We start from the raw sequence: 14,375 nt of genomic DNA on the forward strand, positions 1-14,375 counted from the left end.
AATTTTGTGACAAATGTTTTCGATGGTGTCTAAGTCGGTCTTGTCATCGAAATGCGTTTGCGTCTAATGCCCAATTGTTTAATTAGTTCAGTAATATCGCTCACCAGTCAATACCGTACTGCGAGATTTGTGTATGCATCAAGAAAAAAATTTTTATTGCAGAATAAAAGTGCAGGGACCTGTGCAACCAGCACTCCTAAAATTTCTAAGCCATCATCAAATTCATAAGAAATACTCATAACTTCGTACTGTACATACAATAATTATTGTAAAATCTAGCCGTAGGACAACAAGTGATTAACTATAAGAATGTGGAACCCATCACATCCGCATTGTCACAAGTCTTTTTAGAAAAAAAAGTCGTTCAGAGAATCAGCAATACCTCGAGTATTTACACTAGTGGTGCAGAGTGCGGACACTTGGATTTGCTGCGCCAATCACAACGCCGCAGTCACGGTGGCGCTTTCCGATGAGATCGGCTGGACATCCGGAGGCGTCGTTGCCGGTTGAACAAGAGCAACCTCTCCAGTAACGATACTTGATGACGGTGGATTGCTCGCTTCAGATGCAGCGGTGATGGGAACCGCAGCGATAGGGGCGCTGCCGTCATTCGGCGCGACAGATGCCAGGAAGCTCACCATTTTTCCATCGGCGGTTTTCTGCTGGATGAGGAATTTCTGTCCGACAGCCGCCGTAACGGGCAATTTCAGCGGTGCGGGCGATGGGCTGGGTGTCGCAATAACAGCCGCCGTAACGGGCAGTTTTGGAGTGGACGATTGGTCGGGTGCCGCACTGCCAACCGCCTTTGGAATCGGATCGGGGGTAGTGTTAATCACCTGAGTTGGAGTGGCATTGACGACCAGCGCCACCGAAGGCCCCGGAGCGATTTTAACGACGGGGGTCACTAGATCTGGACGATTTGGACGCAAGGGGACTTTATTAACCGCCACCGGTGGGCGGTTGGGAGTACTCAACGCCGCTGGATTCAGGCCACTCGCCATCGCATCAGCCAGCATGGGGACCAGCGACTGCGGGATATTGGAGGCCCGCTTCGTCTGCTCCAGGCGGCTCATCGTGATGCACATCTCCGAGCGCTCCTGCTTCAGCTTCAAGATGTCGGCCTCCAGTTCGCGGCGTTTGCAGCGCTCCTGATCCAGTTGTTTGCGCAGCACCGTGATCTCCTCCTCGGGATCGTAGCGGCGCATCTTGCGCTTGGCGGCTGACGCGGGGGCCACGGGCTGGGGTTTGGCCGCGGGAGGGCGGGTGGTGGTCGGTGTGAGGACGCGGTTGGATGCGGGACGCAGGCTGACGTAGGCCATTGCGGAGATGAATTAATTTCGCTGACAAACGACAGTGCTGGTCCGTTGCACCGTTGATGGTACTACAGCAAAACTTGCGACTTTTGGATGCTGTTACGGGTTACCATTCAGATATTTCAGCGGGTAGCTCCGAAAAGATTAAAAACTGACGTAAAATGTTGAGCTACAGTGCAGCTGCTACACAATGTAATGAAGAAACTTCACAGTGGCTGTGAAGTTCACACAACAAACGTTACAAACCGCAAAAATAAGAAAAAAACTGACGCTACTCACTGACCCGTGACTTACGATTGCGCGAAGTGCCAAACGCAAACAGTCCGGTGCAATGGTGTGGCGTGTGCAGCAGCCGCCCTTTTCTGGGCCAGCTCGGCTCGTTACCCCTCGACTCTCTGCGTATGCGAACATTTTCTGGATTTTTAATTTTTATAACCTTTTTGATTTTGTAGAATTTGGATTTATCTGATTCTATGATTCTGAAATGTAATTATTATTCACTTAAGTCTTGTACTTGCGTGTTGATCAGCGCCACTGCATACTTAACGGCAATGTAATCGCATACAGATACAGGTGAAGACAAACTTCCCTGGGACATCACGATGCGCATGCTTCACGCAGCCCATCAAATCTACCGAAGACTAGAACTGGTAAGCGGTCTTTTGACTCTCCTCTCAAACATGCACTTGATTCATGTCCTGTATACTGTTGCATCTAGTTGGCACTGAAACGCGGCATCGGACGCACCCATATCCAGGCGACGCTCTTCCTGATCGCCGTCACCGGGTTTATCGCGCTGAGTACCTACCTGACGATTCTGTATTATGACTCCTTCCCGCGCATCCAGCGTTTCCGCTCTTCCGGATGGAAGGAGTGCGCCGTCTCCTCCGTTCTGCCCGAACCCAAGAATTCTCTGCCGGACCCCCGTTGGCAGAGGATTCTCGAGAAGGTGTGGGTGTACTCGGCCTTCGTGACGGATAAGCATCCACCGCAGCTCACGGTGGAGGTTATTGCCATCGTGGAGCTGGCGGAGAATCGATTTTTGGACGATGCCGAGTGCCAGTGTGTGTTTGGCGGGGATAAAGGGGCGGTGAAGGCGGAGATGCGCGTCCATAACGAAGCCCGTCGTGACAGGCACGGGGTAACGAGATTTACTCAAATTTTAAACTCATTGAAATTTAGGTTTACTTGCGTTAGTTGCGTATTTTTAATTACTTTTACTTTGTAACCGTAAATGACGGAAAACGTCTTTAGAAAATCGGCTAATTTTAGGTATTTTGCCCCAAATCACGACCAAATAATTGATTTTATTTTTCCGCTAAAACAGCTTTGACTGCAGAAAACTCACGTGTTACTGATATGCACTTTCGATATCAGTAACACGTGAGTAGTACTTTAATGATAAATAATTATTGCGTTAGGGCTATTGCTCATGTAAAAAATTATTATATGAAGCAGCGCTGCGCCGTTGTTATTGTATTCGAAGCAGATATAAATAAATTACCGTACTTGCGTTGAAATTTCTGTGTTGTGTTTCGTGGCAGTGAGCGCAAGCATGAGATTTTGTTGTGGGTTTATTTTACAGTGAAATTATTTGCTGTTTTAAATTGCAGACACAGTACGGTGACGTGCGATTTATCTGTGATATTCCTCCCGACGTGAACACCGCTTCCGTCGGCGTACAGTGCCGTTCCCGCTCCGCCTGTGATACTGTTGCTCTCCCCGTGCATCCGCTGCCCGACGAATGGCCACGGAAACTCTCCATGGCCGTGTGTGGTCCGGTGCTGTACGGCAATGTCTCCGTCAACCGGCTGATTGAGTTTATCGAGTATTACCAGCTGATCGGGATCGAGAAGTTCATCTTCTACGTGGATAATCCGCATTCGGACCTGCAGAAAACTCTGGACTACTATCACGCGCTGGGGAAAGTTGATTTTCTCAACTGGAAAATTCCCGGTATCAATCTAACGGATTATGAAGAAATCTGGTATTATGGACAAACGGCCGCGTATAACGACTGCGCCGAGAGGACGGGATATTTGTGGGATTACACGTTAGAAGGTGAATATTTGAGTTTCCTTTGGAGAATTTATTGATGACTGTTGTGCGTGTTTTACATGCTTTCTTGTGTGTCTTTACAGAATTGTATAGCTCACAACACTGATTTTATTGTTTTTTTTAATTGTATGTACTTTACCTTAAATTAGACATTTGACAATCAATTTATTCATTTTTCAGTGCATCTGTTGAGCGTTCATATATGTACATAACGCGAGAAACTTCTTATTAGTGACTTATACTTCTGTTCTTATCGAAAGGTCGTGTTAATCGTTTTTAGCAAATGTTGGTTATTGAATTTTTCATGATTCTGGAGGACGGGTACTAAATTTTTCTTCGTTTTATGATTTTTTTTATTCTGAAGAATTGTGTTGTATATTTAGTATTGCTCTGTTTTATATTTTGCTGCCTTAGCTGTAAAGCCTGTAATGCATGAATACTGTTTCATCTCCAGTGGATTGTTTAATTGTTTTGGTTCATTTTAACGTTTTATGGAAGCAGATTTATTTGAGTACTCTTAATTGTGTTCATTTTGACTGAACCGCTTTATTTTTACGTACTCTTCGGTCTCTTTCATTACTGAAATATATTTGTCGCGGATTTGTAGTTGATTTGGACGAATTCGTGGCCATCACCGACCGCCGTCCGTTATCCGCGGTGGTCCGCAACGGCCTGGACGACTGCGTAATTATCCGCTCGACCAATATGAAGTTGCCCCCGGCCACGGCCTCTTCCAAACGCCTGAGCCCCTACTCTCCCGCGGATCTTCTTCTGCGCTCCTCCACCCACCAGTCATACATCTATCCCTGGTACGATCGCACCAAGGGATTGTGTCGCAACCGGAAGGTGCTGAACGCCGGCATCCATTTTCCGCATTTCCTGACGGCTGGACATTCGATGCGCTACGCCGATCCCGATGAGGAGGCCGTGATATTGCATATGCGTGAGGAGCTGCTGTTTGAAGGCACCTGGCCGTGGGTGCGGTGGGTGGTGGATGAGCGGGGATCCGTGTATGCTGAACGAGTGGCGGCGCATGTGGAGAGGGTCGTACAGGCGCTGGGATGATTTGTGTGACTTGTCGTTGTTGTTGTTTTTAGTGTTCCTCGCTTGCTGCGCAAGATTGTGATTTTTTGATGGACCGTTATCCATGTTGAAAGTTTGGTGGTATCTATTTTGTTGGATAAAAAACTGCATTTTGATAAGTATTAAATTTTGAATGTTACCAAATATTGCGTTGTAGTTATCGATTGAGAATATGAGATGGATCGAATTCCCAAACGCTGATTGTTGTGATATATCAAGCGACCCGAATCTCTTATGAAAATTTCCTCGTAAACTGCATTTTAAATGGTTTGACAAAAGATTCTGGTCGTGGTTCAGGACGCATACGTCTGATTTCGTCAGTTTGGCTACGACAAATTTATTTGGATTTATAGCGATTTATGTGGATTATAATATGTATTAGGATTTTGACTGCCAAATAAAATTTAAATGGGCGAGTGGCAACGTCTGCTCGCGCCTAAAAAACTTATCGGTATTCGCTGTTTAATCTCCAATCTATTTAGTTTAACTCGCAGTTAGCCTATTTCCGATTAGGATGATACTCAAATGTTTCTGTGTCTGTGTTCTGGGTCATGCTGTTTTCGCCGACATTATCGGTTATGCAACACAGAGAAACCGTCACTATCCAAGAAATTATTCGAAAACATCCTGTTACGTCAATAACATGTCTTGGAGTTATGATAATAAAATTCCAGGGCTCAGGAACTTCCGGCCTCCGGGGATGTTCAACAGTGCCGATTCTGTATCGCTTAAACGATTGCATATGTACGAGTATAGGTCACAGCACAGTCCAGTTACCGATTTAATACTGTTCACTGGAGGGCTTCAAATCGAATTAATCGATCGACACTGCATGGTTAACTTTCACAAAAATAATCAGTAACAAAATTAGAACAAATCACAATAAATTTGGATTACACGACCCATCTCGAAATGACTGTAGAGATTCATACAAATCCGATATCGCAGATACCATTAAAATTATCAAAAGATCCGAACATGACAGAGATCAACTTTGGGAAACACAATCTGCGTTTATCTATGCCGAACACAACAATTAGCGGAAGTTTCGGACTTCACTGCAGTGAACGCGACCGCACCGGATAGGACGAATAATCCAGACTGGCGATGTAGCCCATGGATACTTTGTCAATGGGCGGGAAAAATTTCATCACCCATTCCACCCTCTCATACGCAACGGTACGATCGGCAATTTCCAGACGACATCCCAGTGAATAAAACAAGGCATCGAGGTAAAATGCGTGCTGTTGTACCATCAACGCTTTGTTGCTCACATTGGATACATCTGGATAATTGCAAATTTCGTGTCAAAACGAGCAATAGTCGATGCAGGAAAGCAGTACATGAATACAATGTACATTCATGTTTTTGATACCGAACATATCTGTACACAAATACATTGTTAAATAAATAAAATAATACAATAATTATCTATATATGAATTAATAAATCGCTTTTTGCCAAGGAATTAAACTCCTAATTCGAGATTCAACTTCTGAAGTCGTAGAGATATTTGTTAATTAAAAATAGGGTGATACACGTAGATTCGTCATAAGTACTTATACTTATGAAAAAAGTCTGTTAAGTCTGCAAATTCAAAAAAGTTATTGAAACTTGATATTAATTTGAATTTTGAACTTGATATCAATCTCGAAACTTTAGTTTAAAACGCAATCTATTAACTCTGTATAGGCATATTTCTCACCCGGCGCGAACATCGCAACAGCCGCCAACAAATACGCCTCGTTCAATGTCAAACAAATATCATTGCATGCCATGTAGAATGTCGTGCAGAAGCGCAGCACGCTCATATCGAATCCCATGATCTCCACCAAGGAGACCGGAAAATGCACCTTCTCCGGGCACGATAGGTAATAATAGAATTCTCCCTTACAATAATACCGGGCAACATGTATCTGAAAAAGCCACATCAGCATTATAAGATACATATTCACCTCACAGAAACAATCCGAGCAACTTTTGCGTGGCTTCGAGCCTTTCGGCACATGTTTACCATTTTGAGCACCATATATTTTTCGGTCAGCAAGATTTTCTGGTCGGCATAGCAGAAATCATTAAATCCAGGCAGCATGGACGCAAAGCGCGTCATCCGGCAGATGTCGTCTTCGAGAGATACACTGAGCAGGCGAAGCGCTCGAGATGGAGTGACTTGCGGTTGATGCTGCAATAATCATATATACATTACAAAAAATTTACGATTAATAACGTGTGTACAAATCAGAATTCTGATGAAACGAAAATTCGAAAAAGGAGCACGTGCACTATATAATTCTAAAATTGAGATATCAAAAAATATCTAAAATACAGTGGAATTAAAACAGGAAGTTCATCACTCATGATTCGCGCGTCAATTTAAAAACAACAAGAAAAAAGTAACAATAATTAGTTACACGTAAAATTTTCATTCAAACAAAAAGTCCCACATGGAACCGACAAGGAGTGCGCTGCTCAAATAGGATCAAGGAAAATAATACTGATTACCGAAGAAGAAACACAATTCCTGACAAAAAGAAACTGTACTGTAATTATCTGAAATATATTGCAAATAGGTAACAACATCTCGGAACAACACCTTCCCGTACCGGTATCAGACCGTGTTTGAGCGCACAAATCATCAAAGACGAATACATTTCAATTTGGTCGCCATATGCTGTTTCGTACGCCGTCCGCACCGCTTCCGCAGCCTGTCGCAGCATAATGCTCCGTGACTTGGCGAGATCAAAATAGCGGTCAATATACGACGGAATGTAACCGGAATGCTTCAATAAGTTGGGAAAGGCACGCTGCCGTTCACGATCCCAAGAATCTGCAATATCAATTATGTTGGTAAAGCCTGGTATCGTATCCTGGTAAAGCGTCAAAACGAGTTGCTGAAAACAGTATTCTGCTGGGTTAATTTTGTTTCCGGAAATATAAAGAAATACTTCCGGAAATATAAAGAAATCTTGGGAGTGCACGGGATAGGCACAGCTTTTGAAAATATATAAAAACTTAACGAGTTTCGAAGTCGCTTCGAATTTTGGCAAAATTAAAAGCAGAAATGCTGGTATGATTTTTGGAAGTATCTAAACAACAGCAACAGCATTTCAGCAAATGTTCAAATTAAATACAATTCGCCACAATCAAGCGTCAAAAGCAAGCATAAAAGATATTAATTTCTTCAGCAAATGCCTATCTGCGCTTAAAAATCCCACGTACAAAAATGCTATCGTGCCAGTACAATAACCTAGACCAGAACTGATTAATGTAACCGTTTCCTAATTTTCTATAACCAACTGTTATTTTTACTTATCGTTAGTAATTATCTGATTTATTTTATTCACACTCATCGTCAACGTGTACGAACTGCACATCTAGAGGCTTACCCAGTGATGACAGCGGCACTAGTGCGCGGGACACACCCGTTGACACCCGAAAACGGCCGAAGGATCCTTGTGCGAGGACCGAATCAGAAGTGTCGCTGGCGGATGTCGACGACAAGGTATCTGGAAATGCATATTGCACCTCACGGCTGGTTGATCGCGCATCCGACTGTGGCGATGAATTCCCCGAATCTGAATGAAACAGATTATGATAGCTTTTGTGTAAAAATCCCCATATAAGAGCACAACTACGGACGCTGCATCAATTATCAATACGAGTACAGCAAAACAATTTTTATCCTAACAGCCAGCAAAACGTACAGCAAAACGATTTTTATGTTCTAAGTTCTATCCCAAAAGTTGCGAGCAGCACATTCTTAGCTATATGCTATAGCTACCACACATTCGAGCCGGATAAAACTTTTGGCACATAGAAATAGAATATGATACACTTGAAGAGATTTCTGCAGCTAAAGGTTTTGCTCCGCAGATACTGTGTATCCAGTGAGCCCCATCCCAGTACCCACCGAATCCCGAGGCGAAAAATGCAGAACGGCCAACATCGTACTGGGAAGCATCCGCAAAAGAATTACGTCGCGCTGGAGAGTTTGCGGTTGCACTCGAGTCGGGATCCATCCACGGGCCGGCACAGATTCAGAGAGTTTGGATGAATATTGGATCATAACTCCAGGGAGTATCCAGACTCCAACAATTTAAGTTATGCAACTGTTCCAAACTTCAAAGTGATGATTTATCATCGTTTAGGGTTTATGTTCAGTCACGCAACAACACAACAGTGCAACACTGCACCACGTTGAGGTTCATAATTCATATGCCAGGAGCTGTGAATGATGGGATCATGGAACGTTAAGTAATTTTCTTCGGATACTGAAAATCCTGATATAATTTAAAATGAAAAATGAAAATGAAAAGTGAAAACATGCAGAAAATATCATGATAAGTAAATTATAAATAATCAAAAGCTCATAGCGTAACGATGCTCATAGCGTAACGAGCATTTGGCCGGTGAGTAAACCGCCGGCCAGCCGGTGCCGGTTGACACTTGTGATGGGTGTCGTACAACTAACCGCACCGCGTTGTCAGGACCATAGCTTCGAAAGAAATGTTTTTCCTGATTTTCTCCGTTTTAAATCTTCGTGCTCCTGATGTTTTCCGTTTTCGAAGTAATCAGAAGTTTCGATTCAGTAGTTTCTGCAAAACGTGAAAGTGAAACCTCTTCCGCATTCCTTCACCCTGATTTTTTTTGCGAAAGTCTTCCATCTGTTTCATTGAGGCTGTCATCACTGGTGATGGCAGTCACGCTGGTTCCGACCACCTTCGATCCTGACTGATGGCGCCCGATCTCCGTAAACCACAACTGCGTCAGGCACGGATTTATCTCATCGCCGCAGCATCGCTGCTCCTTGTTATCGGAGTGTACAATCTCTTTTCCCTGTGCTACGATGATTCCTTCCCGCGGATTCAGCATTTCGATCTGGCCTTATCTGCTCAATGGAAGCAGTGTGATCCTATGTTGTCGTCAGTTGTCCACGGTTCCCTGACTGATCCACAGTGGCACAGCGTGATTGACAACGTTTTTGTATATTCTGCATTTATGACCGATAAGTATCCGCCGCAGCGTACCGTGGAAATAATGGCGCTGGCGGAGATCTGGCAGGATAGGTTTCTGGAGAGGGAAGTTTGTTGGTGTCAGTTTCAACGAGAGAGCGAAGCTGCTGATGGAGAATCGGTTTCTTCGTCGATGCGGATTGAAAACGAGCGACGCCTGGACAGACATAGGGTACGAAAATCAGCAGCGCATTTTAGGACTTTTTATATCGCCTTTAATGCACCTTATAGATAAAGTAATAAATAAAATAATAATTAAGAAAATCATTAAAATGTATAGCTTATAGGTAAAGCTGCAGTAGTTATTTTTTGAAATTATTATTCAAGCGAGCTTCTTTCGGAATTTATAATGATTGTAAAATAAAATGTAATAACATTTTTATGAATAATATTACTGCTTTATCTTTACGTCAATGACTGTTATTTGTTAGTGCGTACAGGCTTTGACGTAATCGTTGAAGTAAAATAAAATAAATTTAGCAATAACACTGATGTTTTGGATTTCGGTAAGTCTTGTCACTTTCGGGATTACTAACTGTAAATCTACATATGTACAGTACATATGTGCGCTGTTCTGGTGTGAGTGATGCCTGTCATGTCACTTGAATACATTCGCTAATGGCCTAATGCTCTATAATCGTAAAAAGTGAAAACCTAGGAAACATTTCTGTAACTGGACTTTAGAAATTGCTTAGCACGCGCTTAGCCAGTAGCGAATAGAAAACATCTGAACTGCGAATGTGATTTTGTATTGTACTTTGTAGTTCTCTTTTTCTGCGGGCTTTTCTGTTTCTCTCGCCTTCGAGTTGTCTACTACATATTAATATATCGGGCTGAAATTTGTTATGCATTTGTAGAGAAAGTACGGTCACGTGCGTTTGATCTGTGATATCCCACAAAATGCCATTACATCGTCTGTCGTCGCCCGATGCCAATCGCGCACTGCCTGTGGCGCAGTACAACTTCCGGTCCACCAGCTTCCACCACATCCCCCCAAACCGCTGACATTCGCCCTGTGTGTTGCGGTATTATTTGGAGAAATCTCCGCCAACGGTGTTGTGGAGTTCATCGAGTATTACCGGTTGCTCGGATTCGACAAATTCCTGTTCTATAAACACGACGTGCCGGCAGATGTGCAGCGCGTGTTAGAGTACTACCGACAGGAAGGAGTTTTGGATTTGTATACGTGGATTGTTCCCGGTCTGAATATGTCGGAGACGTCGAAGGATGTGTGGTATTTTGCGCAAGCCGGTGCTTTAAATGATTGCACAGAAAGGACGGGTTATACATGGGATTATACTTTTATTGGTAAGAATATTAATTAATTAATTTGCTCTTTTTCCCTTTGCATGTTTTTGGATTAGTAAGCGTGGCGAACGGTTTGCATTCCAATCTTGTCGAAATATTATGGTGAAACTTCGGCGAGAAGCTGGCAGTCTCAAATGCCTGCAATCGAAATAATCTTTTTAATGTGTAATTTCTTTTCACTTATAATTACCTAAGACTGGAGTTTTATTTTTATATCAATTTTTGATTTTTATAGTTGATTTGGATGAGTATCTTGTCCTCAACGACGGACTCTCCCTGTCCACGCTTGTCCGCAAGGGCGAGGACGACTGCACCGTGATCCGCTCCGCCATCGTGAAACTTCCAGCTGCCTCTTCGTCCAACACTACGTTCGCTCTCCACCGACCGCCGTCCACCTTGCTCAAATATTCCCTCCGTCAGTCTTTCATCTACCCATGGGACTCGCGCTCCAAGACAATCTGTCATGGCCGGAAGGTGCTGGCCGCCGGGATTCACTGGCCGCACTATGTCCTCCCGGGGATTCGCTTCACGGGAACGCGGACGGCCGATGCGGATAGCGAAGCTCTAGTCTTTCACCGGCGGAAGGAAGTGCTGAATGATTGGTTGTGGTGGTCGTGGGTCGGTGACGAGCGCGGATTGGCGCATGTGGAACAAGTGGTTGTCAATGTGGATCGGGTGATTCAGAAACTGACGAGCTGACCATTTCCCTCGGTGACCAGGCTTCGTGTTGTTGTTTAGCACAAAAACAAATTTTTTTATAATTTTAAATGTATAATAATGTGTAATTTTAATATAGTTTATACTTTATACGTGTCCGCTCTCGATGTTGCCAGCTTTCATGATTGCCGGTCTGCTAGTGCATTTATTAAGTTAAGTTTTTGAATCTTTTTGCTGCATTGTTAATTCTTTGTGAAATTGGATGTGTAGTAAAATTGAGCATTATAAAAGTTAGCACCGTTCAAGTTCAGTTCTGTGTAGTGCTGCGCTGCATATAATGCTGCTGGAAGAAAGTGCAAAAAGTTTCGAACTTTCGAAACTGTCTTGTTAACACTACAGGAGTACTTGTCTGGTCGGCTTCAATTCGCTGCACTTCCTTTTTCAAAACATATTAGTCATATAGGACGAGTAAATGAATGATTTGCAGGCAAACTTTGAGCTTTCGAAGATGAATTTTACCGGCAATTTCAACATGTACCATGCACATTTATTATACACTGTAATTTTAAAAGAAACGAAATGATGGTATGGAGAGTCAAACGTGGTTTCGCAAAGACGGTAGGTATTACGAGCCAAATAACAGTGAGCCTTCACCTAAATGTGAGCGAGTACAGTTTCGTACTTAAAATTAATGATTACGTGCCCAATAATTAAACCGTAAAGCTAAACGGTATTTTAAAACTTCCCTGCTATCGAAAGCCTAGAGTATCAACCAACAAACACCATTTAATGATCTGCGGACCCAGTCACCATACAGGCGTTATAATTCATTAAGAAATCCATCTGTACATCAAGAAAGTCGAAATACGACGTCGCGTTCACACCCGAGACAGCGGGAAAGCCACACAACACGAACACCGACAGCATGCACATTGCACACTCCACAACCATTAGTGGATGAGAAGCACGTCACAATCAGCTGAAAAAATTCGGGTTGAACATAACTTGCTGCCGTTCAGATGGATCTACAATGCGGAAACAATTCCAACGGGTACCGTACACAATAAACGGAGGTAAACATAAAACGCGCCGCTTTCTCATCGTTCACCGGTGGTCTTCTTCTTGACGGGCGCGCAATCGTACTTCCCGCGCACCACTTTCAGCCGCACTCCGATCAGGTCCTGACAGCGCCCATTGCGCACCATGACGATACTGTGCTCCTGCAGATTGTGCCCTTCACCCGGGACATGGGCGATGCGCTCCTTGCCGGTGACGCTGAGCCGCACGCGGACACACCGCCGGTTGGCGGAGTTGGGCTTCTTCGGCTTCTTGATCAGCGTCTTAATCACCACGGCCTTGGCGCACGGCCGGCCGGCCAGCCACCATTTGCGCTTCTGCTTGGGGATGGGCAGCTGGATGTGGCCTTTGTAGAGGCGTCGGTAATCCTGTATCCGCTGCAACAGAGAGTGGTGATACTTAAATAACAGCTTTAATCCTCAATAATTGAAAATGAATTTAGCGCAGCGCGGCGGACTGGACCACTGGCTGGCAGAAAAATAGGTATGTAGTGTAACCACGCTCAGTTCGCAACCGCGCAAATTACAGAAAACTTAATTAGTTAATTATTAGATGCCAATGCAAAAGTAGTCGATCGCGCTACCGATTGGAACGACTTCTGCTGGACTGGAGAAAAAGATGTTGAATAAGTTGTATAACCACTTTCAATTTGCAGCTGAGCAAAACACAGAAAACAACTGTTAATTGTTAGAATTATGCCAATGCAAAAACAGTCCAGGAAAAAAAAACCCAGCCATAAAAAAACAATATCCTGATGATGAAATTCATAATATTAACTGGATACAGGACAATAAAATGTTATACCACTGTATATATAATACTACAAGTTATCAGTTATGCAACTTAAAAATCTGTTTGCAGAAACCAGTCGAAGCCTGTGACTTGGTGCAAACCACGTCAATTACGCGATTTAAATGGTTTTAATATTTAAATCCTAAATAATAATAAATAAATGTAATTTTGATTTATTAGGCCAAAAATTGTCATCTTGATTTACTTGTTAACTGAAATTAAGCGTAAAATACTTTCTGGCTCAGTTGCATCGCTCACGCGTGCTTGGATTCTGTAAGTCTTGCACTCCGCCTGAGCACTCATAACCTGAGCGCTGAGCACGAACCCGAAGGTGGACCATAAATTCGTACCATATCGTGAAGTTGCTTGAACTGCGGATGCGAAGGCGGGCAGAATGGATCATCCACGTACTCGACGGGCCGATTATCCGGAAGACGGAAGGGCTTGAACTTCATGAACTTGTACGGCTTGGAATGCCGCCAGAACGGGATCTGATCGGCTGCCGTCATCAGCTCGATGTTGCGCGTCGGAACGAAGGATCCAGGCAGAGCCTTGAGAGGGGTCGCGGGATGAAAGAGGGACTTCACTGCGGATTGGCAAGCGCGCATGCATCGTCCCGCTATGCCTAACATGGTTGCTGGGTTCCTCAAGATCTCATCCAGTTAACGAAATCCTGGAAGGCAGCTACCTATGCTGAAGAATCGTTGTTTCACTAGTTTGTCTACAAGATCTGCAGCGAAGAAGAGCAACACGATATGATAAAAAAAACTGACAGCAACAATCTTCTAATTAAAGTGAAAATGAGACAAAGTAATTATGAAACCGAAAATAATGACTTCAAAAGTACAGTATTCGTATACGGAAATTAATACAAGTACTTACAGCTTACTTACAGTTTTGTAAGTTGGCAGCGTAACCGCCGTACGGAGGCGAATGCGATGCAACGAGCAAAGCTGAAATTACTTAAGTACTAGTAATCTGAAGCGTGCATGGTTTTGATTTGTGAACGCCTCTAAATGGCTTCCAAAATTCCAAACATTTTTTTTAACATGTTATGTAAAGGCAATCAAGGGAA

General features: G+C 43.6%; 5 protein-coding genes across 5 annotated transcripts; 2 read left to right on the forward strand and 3 right to left on the reverse strand.

Annotated features, from left to right (window-relative positions):
* Window positions 1–155: 155 nt before the first annotated feature.
* On the reverse strand, window positions 156–1,604 carry LOC129589822 (calphotin-like). The gene has a single exon (XM_055484703.1). The coding sequence runs from the start codon at window positions 1,317–1,319 to the stop codon at window positions 438–440; it is 882 nt and encodes a 293-aa protein (XP_055340678.1). The 5' UTR covers window positions 1,320–1,604; the 3' UTR covers window positions 156–437.
* Window positions 1,605–1,728: 124 nt separating this feature from the next.
* On the forward strand, window positions 1,729–4,724 carry LOC129589819 (beta-1,4-galactosyltransferase galt-1-like). The gene is made up of 4 exons (XM_055484698.1): window positions 1,729–1,963; window positions 2,032–2,454; window positions 2,927–3,374; window positions 3,979–4,724. The coding sequence occupies exons 1-4, from the start codon at window positions 1,916–1,918 to the stop codon at window positions 4,434–4,436; spliced, it is 1,377 nt and encodes a 458-aa protein (XP_055340673.1). The 5' UTR covers window positions 1,729–1,915; the 3' UTR covers window positions 4,437–4,724.
* Window positions 4,725–5,040: 316 nt separating this feature from the next.
* LOC129589844 (uncharacterized) lies at window positions 5,041–8,778 on the reverse strand. Its single transcript, XM_055484737.1, has 6 exons — window positions 8,365–8,778; window positions 7,841–8,029; window positions 7,058–7,281; window positions 6,469–6,636; window positions 6,160–6,370; window positions 5,041–5,739 (listed from the first exon to the last, which is right to left on the reverse strand). Exons 1-6 carry the CDS (start codon window positions 8,471–8,473, stop codon window positions 5,510–5,512), a joined length of 1,131 nt encoding a protein of 376 aa, XP_055340712.1. The 5' UTR covers window positions 8,474–8,778; the 3' UTR covers window positions 5,041–5,509.
* A 233-nt stretch (window positions 8,779–9,011) lies between these two features.
* On the forward strand, window positions 9,012–11,736 carry LOC129589802 (uncharacterized). The gene is made up of 3 exons (XM_055484678.1): window positions 9,012–9,638; window positions 10,324–10,774; window positions 11,010–11,736. The coding sequence occupies exons 1-3, from the start codon at window positions 9,189–9,191 to the stop codon at window positions 11,471–11,473; spliced, it is 1,365 nt and encodes a 454-aa protein (XP_055340653.1). The 5' UTR covers window positions 9,012–9,188; the 3' UTR covers window positions 11,474–11,736.
* Window positions 11,737–12,199: 463 nt separating this feature from the next.
* On the reverse strand, window positions 12,200–14,149 carry LOC129589809 (uncharacterized). Its single transcript, XM_055484689.1, has 2 exons — window positions 13,651–14,149; window positions 12,200–12,885 (listed from the first exon to the last, which is right to left on the reverse strand). The coding sequence occupies exons 1-2, from the start codon at window positions 13,930–13,932 to the stop codon at window positions 12,529–12,531; spliced, it is 639 nt and encodes a 212-aa protein (XP_055340664.1). The 5' UTR covers window positions 13,933–14,149; the 3' UTR covers window positions 12,200–12,528.
* Window positions 14,150–14,375: the final 226 nt, after the last annotated feature.

This window comes from Paramacrobiotus metropolitanus, unplaced genomic scaffold (genome assembly GCF_019649055.1).
Source record: "Paramacrobiotus metropolitanus isolate TYO unplaced genomic scaffold, Prichtersi_v1.0 Parri_scaffold0000037, whole genome shotgun sequence".
Classification (NCBI taxonomy): domain Eukaryota; kingdom Metazoa; phylum Tardigrada; class Eutardigrada; order Parachela; family Macrobiotidae; genus Paramacrobiotus; species Paramacrobiotus metropolitanus.

Excerpts from the sequence above, each read along its gene's own strand:
- LOC129589802 (XM_055484678.1), top strand. The coding sequence starts at position 9,189 with ATGGCGCCCGATCTCCGTAAACCACAACTGCGTCAGGCACGGATTTAT. Across the intron at positions 9,639-10,323 it reads GACGCCTGGACAGACATAGG|AGAAAGTACGGTCACGTGCG; the intron begins GTACGAAAATCA and ends ATGCATTTGTAG. Across the intron at positions 10,775-11,009 it reads ATGGGATTATACTTTTATTG|TTGATTTGGATGAGTATCTT; the intron begins GTAAGAATATTA and ends TGATTTTTATAG.
- LOC129589822 (XM_055484703.1), bottom strand. The coding sequence starts at position 1,319 with ATGGCCTACGTCAGCCTGCGTCCCGCATCCAACCGCGTCCTCACACCG.
- LOC129589809 (XM_055484689.1), bottom strand. The coding sequence starts at position 13,932 with ATGTTAGGCATAGCGGGACGATGCATGCGCGCTTGCCAATCCGCAGTG. Across the intron at positions 12,886-13,650 it reads TCAAGCAACTTCACGATATG|CGGATACAGGATTACCGACG; the intron begins GTACGAATTTAT and ends TCTCTGTTGCAG.
- LOC129589819 (XM_055484698.1), top strand. The coding sequence starts at position 1,916 with ATGCGCATGCTTCACGCAGCCCATCAAATCTACCGAAGACTAGAACTG. Across the intron at positions 1,964-2,031 it reads TCTACCGAAGACTAGAACTG|TTGGCACTGAAACGCGGCAT; the intron begins GTAAGCGGTCTT and ends TGTTGCATCTAG. Across the intron at positions 3,375-3,978 it reads GTGGGATTACACGTTAGAAG|TTGATTTGGACGAATTCGTG; the intron begins GTGAATATTTGA and ends GCGGATTTGTAG.
- LOC129589844 (XM_055484737.1), bottom strand. The coding sequence starts at position 8,473 with ATGGATCCCGACTCGAGTGCAACCGCAAACTCTCCAGCGCGACGTAAT. Across the intron at positions 8,030-8,364 it reads ATTTTTCGCCTCGGGATTCG|ATTCGGGGAATTCATCGCCA; the intron begins GTGGGTACTGGG and ends TGTTTCATTCAG. Across the intron at positions 5,740-6,159 it reads TGTTGCGATGTTCGCGCCGG|ATGTATCCAATGTGAGCAAC; the intron begins GTGAGAAATATG and ends GCAATTATCCAG.